Source organism: Lynx canadensis, chromosome B2, assembly GCF_007474595.2.
Source record: "Lynx canadensis isolate LIC74 chromosome B2, mLynCan4.pri.v2, whole genome shotgun sequence".
Classification (NCBI taxonomy): Eukaryota; Metazoa; Chordata; class Mammalia; order Carnivora; family Felidae; genus Lynx; species Lynx canadensis.
Window position 1 is genome coordinate 135,383,331 of NC_044307.1, and position 12,843 is coordinate 135,396,173.

General features: G+C 39.5%; 1 protein-coding gene across 4 annotated transcripts in view; it reads left to right on the forward strand.

Annotated features, from left to right (window-relative positions):
• The window catches only part of TAB2 (TGF-beta activated kinase 1 (MAP3K7) binding protein 2), a 76,680-nt gene that overhangs the window by 52,910 nt on the left and 10,927 nt on the right, over positions 1–12,843 (forward strand). For all 4 annotated transcript variants that reach the window (XM_030316561.1, XM_030316562.1, XM_030316560.1 and 1 more), the window contains one exon: positions 864–2,364. In XM_030316561.1, the coding sequence (XP_030172421.1) occupies positions 864–2,364 (1,501 nt within the window). The remainder of the gene's footprint in view (positions 1–863; positions 2,365–12,843) is intronic.

Below are 12,843 nucleotides of genomic sequence, written 5' to 3' on the forward strand. Positions count from 1 at the left end.
TTCATTTCTGTGGAGTAGATTTGTATGGTACTGTCTAAAGGCAGAGATACGAACTCCATTACTCTAGGGCCTCCCTGGAACTTCCATTTCCTATATATATGTGTGGGGTTTTTTTACACAGGTTAAGAGGAAGCATGTAAGGAATTGAGATGACTTTGTTGTGAATTTTAGGACTTTTTATATTTTTTTTTAATTTTTTTTTTCAACGTTTTTTATTTTTGGGACAGAGAGAGACAGAGCATGAATGGGGGAGGGGCAGAGAGAGAGGGAGACACAGAATCAGAAACAGGCTCCAGGCTCTGAGCCATCAGCCCAGAGCCCGACGCGGGGCTCGAACTCACGGACCGCGAGATCATGACCTGGCTGAAGTCGGACGCTTAACCGACTGCGTCACCCAGGCGCCCCAGGACTTTTTATATTTAAACACTCCATACGTGATTTTTTTAAAAGGTCATTAGTTTAAAACAATTGATACAGCATTTGAATGCAAGACATCTAATTAATATATAATACTCGAGTGGTTATGTTTTGTTCAACATTCAAATCGTGTTTTTAATTAGGTTATACTTTTACTGTATTTGCATGAATCCATTTTATTTACAAAACAGCTCCTAAAACAGAACCGTGACCTGGTTTGCTGTCAGCTATTGCTAGAGAGCTTTTCCATTATGTTAGCAGTGAGGATTTTTATAATTCCGTCATTTGCACCAAAAATAGTTCTTCTCAAATTAAAGATTCCAACAGATCTGTTAGAATTGTATTAACTAGTCACTAGTTAATCGCGTAATATTTTAGTAGTGATGAGCATGTGAGCATGAGCTTCTGGTTGTTAACATCAAGCTGTTTTTATTTTTGTTTTATAGAATAATAACAACCTGGATGCCTGCTGTGCAGTTCTCTCTCAGGAGAGTACAAGGTATCTTTATGGTGAAGGAGACTTGAACTTCTCGGATGACTCTGGAGTTTCTGGCCTACGCAATCACATGACTTCTCTCAACTTGGACTTGCAGTCGCAGAATGTTTACCACCATGGGAGAGAAGGACATCGAGTGAATGGAAGCAGGACTCTGACGCACAGCATTAGTGATGGACAACTTCCAGGTGGTCCGGCCAATAACGAGCTATTTCAGCAGGAGCCACAGACAGCACCAGCTCAAGCTCCTCAAGGCTTTAACGTTTTTGGAATGTCTAGTGCATCGGGTGCTTCAAATTCAGCACCGCATCTTGGATTTCACTTAGGCAGCAAAGGAACATCTAGCCTTTCTCAGCAGACTCCCAGATTTAATCCCATTATGGTGACGTTAGCCCCAAACATCCAGACTGGTCGTAACACTCCTACATCTTTGCACATACATGGTGTACCTCCCCCTGTACTGAACAGTCCACAGGGAAATTCTATCTATATTAGGCCTTATATTACGACTCCTGGTGGTACAGCTCGACAGACACAACAGCATTCTGGCTGGGTATCTCAGTTTAATCCTATGAACCCTCAACAAGTCTATCAGCCTTCACAGCCTGGCCCCTGGACTCCTTATCCTGCATCTAATCCTATGTCACATACCTCAGCCCAGCAGCCAAACCAGCAAGGCCACCAGACCTCTCACGTCTACATGCCCATCAGTTCACCTACTACTCCACAGCCACCGACCATTCATTCATCTGGGAGCTCCCAGTCTTCTGCCCATAGCCAATACAACATTCAGAACATTTCGACAGGACCTCGAAAAAACCAGATCGAAATCAAACTTGAACCCCCACAAAGAAACAGCTCTTCAAAATTGCGTTCCTCTGGACCTCGAACCTCCAGCAGTTCCTCTTCGGTCAACAGCCAGACCTTAAATAGAAATCAGCCCACTGTTTACATAGCTGCCAGTCCCCCAAATACTGATGAGATGATGTCCCGTAGTCAACCTAAGGTCTACATTTCGGCCAATGCCGCCCCAGGAGATGAACAGATCATGAGGAATCAGCCCACCCTCTTCATATCCACAAACTCCGGAGCATCTGCGGCCTCCAGGAACATGTCTGGGCAAGTGAGCATGGGTCCTGCCTTTATTCACCACCACCCTCCCAAAAGCCGAGCAATAGGCAATAACTCCGCAACTTCTCCTCGAGTGGTGGTCACTCAACCCAATACAAAATATACTTTCAAAATTACAGTTTCTCCTAATAAACCCCCTGCAGTTTCACCAGGGGTGGTGTCCCCTACCTTTGAACTTACAAACCTTCTAAACCATCCTGATCATTATGTAGAAACAGAGAATATTCAGCACCTCACGGACCCTACTTTAGCACATGTGGATAGAATAAGTGAAGCACGGAAGTTGAGTATGGGATCTGATGATGCTGCCTACACTCAAGGTAATAATACGGAAGGTGGGGTCACTTTCCATGGTGGGCTTATTGGTGTATATTGGATTTCACTGTAGACATGGCTGTCAGCATGATTACTGCATCTTTTAAGTGTTGCCCCAACTCATACTGTTTTTAAAACCTTTGAGAGTATTCATGAGCTTTGAATTTCAGTTTTATTATTGTGTAAGTTAAAGTTTGACTGATAGGGTTATCACAACTTCAGAAGTATCCACTCTTGTTTGTTTACTTTTTTTTTTTTAATGCTTATTTTCTTACTTGAGAGAGAGAGAGTGCATACGGGGGAAGGGCAGAGAGAGAGAGAGAATTCCGAGCAAGCTCCACGCTGTCAGTGTAGAGCCCGACGCGGGACTCGAACTGACAAACCACCAGATCATGGCCTGAACCTAAATCAAGAGTTGGATCCTTAACTGATTGAGCCACCCAGGCGCTCCTGGTCTGTTTACTTTCTTAATGTTTGCTTTTCAGGTAATTCTCTTCTCCGTGGTGATGCTTACCTGCCCTTTAAAATTTCTACAAACACACATCTTAGTAAGAGATGAGTGAATTCATACAGTAAATCTTCTTTCTTCGACCAGGCAAATTCTCTACTTACTCTTAAGGCATTTTCATTTTTCTAATATGACGTTGTTCGTCTTATTTTATGTCAAAAGCTAACTTCTTCAAGTCCTAGAATAATTTAACTCAGAGATTTGATTTCTATTCTAGATATTTGTCTCTTTCAGTCACCCTTAATCATCCATGAACGCAGCCTTTCTTTTTATTTGGAATTGTGAATAAAAACATTAGTTTTCAGTCTGTCTCTCTTGATTATCCTTTTCTGAAATAGACTAGTTGATATTGACATAATACTAAATGATATCTATATTAGTTCAAGTAGAGATAATTTCTGTCATACATATTTTATTTGGTCCCTTAAGTTACATAATCTTCAGTAAGAAACTGTTAAATTCATTCAGATAAGAAAGTGGAGGGTAAGTGTCTTCTTGACTATTGATGTAGATTTGTAGATTGGCTGCGAGTCCTTCAGAGTAACAACATGTCGTACTCATCTTTGTGTCCCCAGTGAATTGTTCCAAGTACTGTAGGCAGGAAAGTACTATATATATCATCACTCCCACGCAGCCACCTACTACCCCTAGTACCACTTGTCCTTTTAAAAATTCCTAAAAATAGGGGCACCTGGGTGGCTCAGTTGGTTAAGCTTGCAACTCTTGATTTCAGCTCAGGTCATGATCTCATGTTTTGTGAATTCAAACCACTAATCAGGCTCTGCACTGTCAGTGCAGAGCCTGTTTGGGATACTCTCTCTCTCTCTCTCTCTCTCTCTCTCAATAAATAAACTTAAAAACAATTCTAAAAATAATGATTTCACTGCTGAGTTTCTCAGAAGAGCCTGATTGTTTTGGCTTATTTTATGTTTCAAGCAATTAGATTCTTGTGATTTTCAACTCAAGCTGGACTGTGGTGTTTTCAGATTCCATAAACACCTGTGCAGCTTTCAAATTAAGATGCCCAGGTTTAACCCAAACTTGCTCAGTTAGAATCTCTGAATGGTGAAGCCTAGTGTACATGTGTGTTTTCAAAGGTCTGTGGGTGATTCCAGTTGCACTAAAAATTGTGCTAAAACTTCTGTTTGTTTTCCATATATCTGTGACTAAATTGGACCCAGTTTGTTTGTTTGTTTGTTTGTTTGTTTTTATTGTTTACTTTTTGAGAGACAGAGAGGGACAGAGGAGGGGCAGAAAGAGAGAGGGAGACACAGAATCCAAAGCAGGCTCCAGGCTCTGAGCTGCCAGCACAGAGCCCGATGCAGGACTTGAACTCAGGAACCATGAGATCATGACCTGAACCAAAGTCAGATGCTTAACTGACTGAGCCACCCAGGTGCCCCAAACTGGAACCATTTTTGTTTGGTTTCAGTGGTATATGAATTTTAATATACCACTGTTTATTCCACTGATACTTAATTCTTACTCTTCTCCCAAAGTCCTCCCTTCTCCTTCTCTCCTTCCATCAAAATAGCAGATTTCCTGTATTCATATAGTTTGCTATTTCTTAAATGGAGAATAAATTGTTGTATGAAGACGATTTGGTAAGGGGAATTTTCAATTGAAATAGACATGATGATCACATTTAACTGGATTGTGAATATAAAGTGTTGCTTAAACTTGCTATCTCCCAGTTTTTCTCATTCTCTTTGGAATCTACTCTAGTCAGGATTTTTTCCACTATAGTCAGCTCTTGTTAAGGTCATGAGTGACAGCATTGTTACAAAACCTATCTGTCTCCTTTCAGCCCTCATCTTCCTTGATGTGCGTACAGCCACATTTACCAGTGAAGCACCCTCTTCACAGTGAAACATTTTATTCATTTGACTTCTAGGATACTATAAAATTTCCACCTTCCTTTTTATTCTTTGCTCGTCCTCCTTCCCTCATCTCTCATCTCTTCATCCTTCCACTTCTCAAAGAAGTGGGATCAATGCCTCAAAGCTTAATCCTTGGGCCCCTTCTCTTTTCTGTCTGTACCATTCCTTAGGTGATTCATTCAGCCTTATGACTCTATAAATACTATGTGCTGATGATTCCCTAATTCATAACCTAGACTTAATCCCGAATTTCAAGCCAGTTTATTTAACTACTTATTTAACATCTCCATTTGAATGTTTACTGACCGTCTCAAGTTTTCCGTGTCTGAAATACCTTCTGATATTCCCTCCAGCTTACTCTCCCTGTAATCACTTTGCCCATCTCAGTTCATGGCAATTTAATTTTTTTTTTTTTAATTAGGCCAGAAACTTCAGAAACACCCTTGACACCTTCTTTTTTTCGTATTTCACATCTAATCTGAAAATCTATCAACTCTAACCTTCAAGGTGTATCAAGAATTCTCTCTTCTTACCACCCCATTATTATCACTCTGGTCTGAGCCACCATCATCTCAAGTGGATTATTGCAGTAGCCGACCTGCTTTCACTCTTGCTTCCTTATGGTCTTCTTTCAGCTCAGCAGCCAGACAGATGCTGTTAAAAAACGTAAGTCAGGGGCGCCTGGGTGGCGCAGTCGGTTAAGCGTCCGACTTCAGCCAGGTCACGATCTCGCGGTCCGGGAGTTCGAGCCCCGCGTCAGGCTCTGGGCTGATGGCTCAGAGCCTGGAGCCTGTTTCCGATTCTGTGTCTCCCTCTCTCTCTGCCCCTCCCCCGTTCATGCTCTGTCTCTCTCTGTCCCAAAAATAAATAAACGTTGAAAAAAAAAAAAAAATTTAAAAAAAAAACGTAAGTCAGATTATATCACTCTTCTGCATATGATGGCTATTTCATTCAGAGTAAAAGCTATGAAGCTTTATGTGATCCACTGCCCATCGCTCATCTCTTTTCCTTCTGCTTACCACTTCCAGCCCTATTGGTCTTCTTGCCAATGGCCTTCCTTAAACAATGGAAGGGATGCCTTAGGATCTTTGTACTTGCTGTTCTCTGTCTGAAATTCTCTTCTCCCAGAATCCAGCTAATTCCCTTTGGATCTTTACTCAGATGTCACCTTTTCAGTGAAATTATCCCTGGTCTCCCTGTCTAAATCTCCATGCCAGCATTTCCCATCTTTCCATCCTTGCTTATTTTTGCTCAGAGAGGGGAAAATGAATAATCTAATAGTAAGATACATACTAACTAATAAATACCTGCTGAAAGCTTACTATGTGCTGGGCACTTTTCTGAATGCCCATTTATTTCCCACAACCAACTATAAAGCAGACACTAGTATTATTCCTGTTTTCAGATTAACATACTTAGAAACAGACAGGGTAAATACCTTGCCAAAGGACAAATGACAAGATTCTAACCTAGGAAATTGACAGTGGAGCCCACACTCTTAAACCACAGCACTGTAACCTCTTTCCACATTTTAAAAATAAACCCTCTGGATAGATACTTCAAGTTTGTCTTGTAGCTTCACATAACCCCTGGTTCACCACTGTGGGGGCGACATGTGCCCCAGTTTAAGAAGCGTGAAGCTAAAAGATCACTCAATAAAAATAAGTAAAACAAAAACAGGCAGCTATAGGGAAAGAAATCACAATATACAGATATAATTAGAAAAACGACTTGAAAAAATAAAGCAGTCCCCTGGAGAAAGAAGTATAGGGAGCACTAGACTTCAAAAGGCACCTGAACATTAAAGAAAAAAAAAAAAAAGTGCTGATGAGTGAAGGCCCTGGTTTGAGAGCCCAGAGCCTACCCAAATAACAAATAGCAGGGTTCCACGGAATCCGCCGCTCAAATTACTTCTCTACACTAACAGCCTTCAGACAGCTGAAACAACAGCACTCGCTTGCTTTGCACATATGTACATACATGTGGAATTTCGTAACACTCATGTGGCTGCGTATCCTTGTATTACCTGGTGCGTGCACACCGGATTGGTGGGAGTACCGTTCTCCAGCCCTTTCATCTTGTTTCTTTCTGTTTAGTGTGGAACTGCTGTTGACCTAGATTTATGCATCATCCAGTGACAAAATTCTTGATCTCGTGTTTCTTTGGCTTGGTTCTATTCAAATCAAAAGATTATTCGGGACACCTGGGTGGCTCAGTCGGTTAAGCGGCTGACTTCGGCTCAGGTCATGATCTCGGTGAGTTCGAGCCCCGCGTCGGGCTCTGTGCTGACAGCTCAGAGCCTGGAGCCTGTTTCGGATTCTTTGTCTCCCTCTCTTTGACCCTCCCCCGTTCATGCTCTGTCTCTCTCTGTCTCAAAAATAAATAAACGTTAAAAAAAAATTTTTTTTTAAATTATTCTTTCCTGAAAATGTATCTTTTGTGAGGTTAACTTATACGTGTTTGACGCTCTACAGTTTATACAGCACTCACTATGGTACTTAATGCGGTGACCCGAATAATAGTGATCTTTAAGAAAAGACCTGAATTCTGATTTATGTGGCATGGGTAATAAAGAGAAAAGAAGTGTCTCTGCCTCCTGCAGTGAAATTGATCTCTCTAAAGCTCCTGGAACAGACTATTTCAGAATAGAAAGAGAAGTTGAGCCAAGTACCAGAGTCATAGGAAAATATTTTTCTCAAGTTGAGGACGGAACATACATAAATAAATTTGGTACACTAAATGCATTCTTTTTCATTTGTATTTCATCTAACATTTAAAATCTAAAAATACTACATAAAACATGTCAAAAATGAGAATTTATGTCTATAAAAGACACATTGATTGATAAGCCCTCTGCTATCGAATGAGAAGAAAAAGGGATAAATTAATGAAACTTTCCCAGGTCCTGCTCATTTCATCACCCAAGTCTACCAACACCACTGCTAAAGGAATTAAATTACACTTGAGTCCTTATCAAAGTACTACAGGAACCAGAGACACAAATGAATGCCCAATAGAAAAGACAAATTCAGGTTAGAGAGAAATGCCCTTTTGAAGTCTCTGGATATAAAGAAGACTCCTATTCTATCTGCTAAGAACAAATGTTAAAGTAAAAATTGCTTGCCAGTAGTAAGGATACTGTGTGGCCACAAGCTACGTTTTCCTCCTTGAGTCATACTGCCTGACTGTACCTAACTTCTGAAAAGTGCCAGTAAATATTTTATCATTCACTGTATTCTGGGACTTTCTGGTGCCCTCTCGCATTCATAGATGTACGCTTTTAGTAATACTGGCAACTTCTTTAGGTGTGAAGAACAAACATTTCATTGATTCAAACTAATTTACATTGTGGGGGATGGGAGGAAAGGCCTGCTTTCTATGTTTTGTTATAGCAGGCGGAGGCTCTTACCAGATTACCACTGGTGCCAAAAATGATGTCTTCTTCTCTTTTATTTCTGAAGAGCCTCGCATCAGGCTCTGTGCTCACAGCTCAGAGCCTGGAGCCTGCTTCAGATTCCCTCTCTCTGCCCCTCCCCCACTCACTCTCTGTCTCTGTCTCTCTCTCTCTCTCTTAAAAATAAGTAAACATTGGGGCGCCTGGGTGGCGCAGTCGGTTAAGCGTCCGACTTCAGCCAGGTCACGATCTCGCGGTCCGTGAGTTCGAGCCCCGCGTCAGGCTCTGGGCTGATGGCTTGGAGCCTGGAGCCTGTTTCCGATTCTGTGTCTCCCTCTCTCTCTGCCCCTCCCCTGTTCATGCTCTGTCTCTCTCTGTCCCAAAAATAAATAAAAAACGTTGAAAAAAAAAAAATAAGTAAACATTTTTTTTAATTTACATATATAAGGTTATAAACATTTTTAATGATTCCCTACTACTTTTTTCCCAATTATATTTATGGTCCTATCATACTGTTAAGCAGTAGCCTTGACTTTGAACCTGAAATACAAAAACAAATAAGGAAAATTACGAGATGAAATTTAGCTCCTTGGACTTTGTATTTCTCATTCCTTGTCCTTTTTTTTTAACCAGTGCTTCCCTCCAAATCACACTTTCTATTTAACAATATTCAATAAATATGCTAATCATGACAAAAATTGAGAGGGCTAAATATTCTTTTCAAGAGGAGATAAAATTTAAATTAGTTTTTAATCTGCCCTACTTCTTATAGGTTCTTCCCAGTCTCAAGACTTACTACCTTTCTTAATTTGAAATCTCAGGATTGGAAGAGACTTCAAAAGTCATTTAGAATTGTTCAACTGTGTACAATTGTGCAGAGGTCATCCAGCCCACTTGCCCAGTTAACACTTAGTCCTCACGATCCCTAGTCATTGTAAACCCATTCTGTACGTACTTCAATCCCTGAGGAGAGAGAAGCTGCCTCCCGAGGTAGCAAATCCCACTTTGCACAGTTCTGCCTTTTGGCAAGTTATTTCTTGCATTAAACTGGTCTCTTTAAAAAGTATTATGCAGTAACATATGCACATGATAAAAGAAATTTCAACTCCCCCCCCCCCCCAAAAAAGGAAGATAGGATTACAATCTGTCTCCTTTCAACACCTGCCTGTGTCTCCCCCCTGGCCCTCCCACCACTTAACTATCAGAGGTAAACTCCACTAACAGTCTTGATCCCCCTTCTCTCTGTAATCATACACGTACACACACACACACTTTTTGTAACGGGAACCCACTATACACATATGGCATACATAAATACACACATGTGGGATTTTATAATACATACATAACCTACCGTATGTAGGACATAAACACTGGAGAGGTACGCTCCACAGTTTTTGCTTAAGATCATTGCATTTCAGCCTGTACAAATCTCTTTCATTCTTTTAATATAGTTTTTAAACATTTTTATTCATTTTAGTAGCTTTACTGAGATAGAGTTTACACCCATGAAATTCACTTACTTACGGTGTACAAACCAATGATTTTGGGCAGAGTCACATGTACAACCATAGCCACAACCAATACTAAACATTTTTGTCACCTCAGAAACTCCACACCCTTTAGCTATCAGCTGCCTGCCCCATCACCCCTACCCTCAGCCTTAAGCAACCACTAATCTACTTTCTGGCTCTAAATTTATATATTCTGGACTCTTACAATAAATGGAATTACCTAATATGGAGACTTTTATGACTGGCTCTTTTCACCTAGCATACTGTTGTAGAATTCATCCATGTTGCAGCATATGTTACTGCTTGCATTCTTTTTTTCAGCTGAACAACGTGCTTTTGTATAGATGGAGACCACATTTATGCTTGTTCATTCATCAGTTGATGGACATTTAGGTTGTTTCCATCTTTTAACTATTATGAATGATGCCGCTGTAAACATTCATGTACACCTTTTTGGTGGACATTTGGTTTTATTTCTCTTGAATATATACTGGGAGTAGAATTCCTGATTCCTATACTAATTCTGTGGTGGCTAACCATTGGGGAACTGCCAGACTGTTTTCCAAAGTGGCTGTACCATTTTGCATTCCCACCAACTGTATGTGAGTATTTTGATTTTTCCACATCATCAATAGTTGCCATCATTTGACTTTGAATCTTGCTATCCTAGTAGCTATGAAGTTGTATTTCTTTGTGGTTTTGATTTGCATTTCTCTGACAGCTAATGATGTTGAGGATTACGACATGTGTTTATTGGCCATTTGTGTATTTTCTTTGGAGAAATGCCTATTTATAGCCTTTGCCTTTTTTAAATTGGGTTGTCTTTTTATTATTGAGTTGTATGAATTCTTTGTGTATTCTGAATATAAGTCTCTGATGATTTGCAGTTATGTTTTCCCATTCTGTGAGTTTTTATTTCAAGTAAGCTCTATGCCCAGTGTGGGGCTTGAACTCATGATTCCCACAGTCAAGAGTTGCATGCTCTACCAACTGAGCCAGCCAGGCCCCCTATCTTTTCATTTTCTTGACTGTTGTTTGAAGCACAAAAGTTTTTAATTTAGCTGCAATCTAATTTATCTGTTTTTCCGTTCATTGCTCCTGTTTTTAGTGTCATATCTAAGAATCAGTTGCCAAAGCAAAGGTCATGAGAATTTACTCCTATGTTTTCTTTTAAGAGTTTTGTAGTTTTAGTGCTTGTATTTTGGTCTTTGATGTATTTTGACTTAATTTCTATACAATAGTATGAGGTAAGGGTCCAATTTCATTCTTTCACCTGGGGCTTATCCAGATGCCCCAGCACCATTTGTTGGAAAGGCTTTTCTTTCCTTGCTGAATGGTCTTGGCACCCTCCTAGAAAATCAGTTGACCATAAACACATGCTTTATTTCTGGACTCTCAGTTCTTTTTTGTTGATCTATATGTCTGTCTTTAGGCCAGTACTACACTGTCTTGATCATTGTTACTTTGTAGTAAGTTTTGAAATTGAGACCTGTAAATTCTACTTGGTTCTTTTTCAAGATTATTTTGGCTATTTGCAGTCTCTTGCTGTTCTATATAAATTTTAGAATAAACTTGTCAATTTCTACAAAGAAGTCAGCTGGGATTCTAATAGAAATTGCACTGGAGTATTTTTCTACATATACTTGATGTTTTGTTTTGCTTTGTTTTGTTTAAATGCAATCAGAACAAAAGGGTTTGTAGTGAAAAGTTCATCTCGCCAGAGGCAACTGATAGCTATTCACAAATATTTCATTTTGCATTCTTCTAGAAACTGAAATGTAGCAAATCAAGGTATATAGGTATATAGATATATTTTTATACAAATGAAATATAGTATCTCGTGTTTTGTGTTTGTCCTTTTTTTTTCTTTATCACTTTGAGAGCATTCCATGACAGCAGGTGCAGATAGATCTCTTTGTTAAAAAATGGCTGCACAGTAGTTTGTACCATAATCCATAACCAGTCCTTTCTTGATAGATAGACATTAAGGTCTTATTTTTACAAACCACTGCAGTAAAAATCCTGTACATACATATTTATGCCCATGTCCAAGTATGTTGGCAGAAGAGATTGCCAGGAGTGGAACTGATGTGTCAAAGGATATGTGTATTTTTAATTTTGATAGATGTATCATTTAGGCTTGGTTATACGTCAGTAACAAACCGTGTCTTTAACAACCAAAGTTTATTTCTAGCTCACTTGCCACAGTAGATTAGCTGGTGGGCTCTGTTCTATATCATCCTCACTTAAGGACCCAGGTTGAGGGAAGCGCCATTCCACGTTTCCATGATTGTTCAGATAAAACAAAGGAAAATCAGCAAATCAGCACTGATTCCTTAAGCTTCTGCCCTGACACATGTTACTCTTTAGCTAAAGGAAGTTACACAGCCACCCGTAACCACATCTAATTCCTGGAGAATGGGGAGGCATAATTCTACTGTATATACCTGGAAGGCAGAGAGCCAGAAATATTTGGTGAAGGACACCGATGACTATCACAGAAAATATTGCCAGTTTTGAGACTCTAGCTAGCTACCAGTTTATAATCTCATATTTGTAAATGGGGAACACTTTTGACAACCTTTGTAAGAATGTTCTTTTTCTCCTTCCCTCCCTCGTGATGAATATCACGATATAGGTGATTGAAAAAAAAATACATCTTTGTCAGTTTGGTAGGTAAAAATTTATTGCTCGGGTTTTTTAAAATTTGCATCTTTGAAAATGAGTGAGGTTGAGCACCGTTTCATGTGTTAATTTTTTAAGCTGTTTGTATTTTGTGAACTTGTCTGTTGTTATAAGATACCTACTGTTTTTTTCTAACACGTTGTTTTAACTTGGTCAATAAATTTTTTTATTTTATAAAGTTTCTTACTTTTATATGTTCAAACTTATCAACCTTTTTTTTTTTCTTTCTGGCTTCTGGGTTTTAGGTCTTATTTAGAAAGCCTTTCACCATTCCAAGATTTTGAAAAAAAAACCAGAAATCTTGCACATATCTTCTCTTTATAGTGATATTCTTTGGAACCCTATTGAACTGGACTCATTTCTCTTTCCTGTGGCAACCCTTCAAAACTTTTCTAAGCTGTAAACATCCCCCAGTTCCTTTATTGGTTCATCCAGTTGTATTTCTTTGAGGCTCTTTTGGTATCTCTAGGCCCTGGTTTTCTTTTTCTCTATAACAGAAGTTT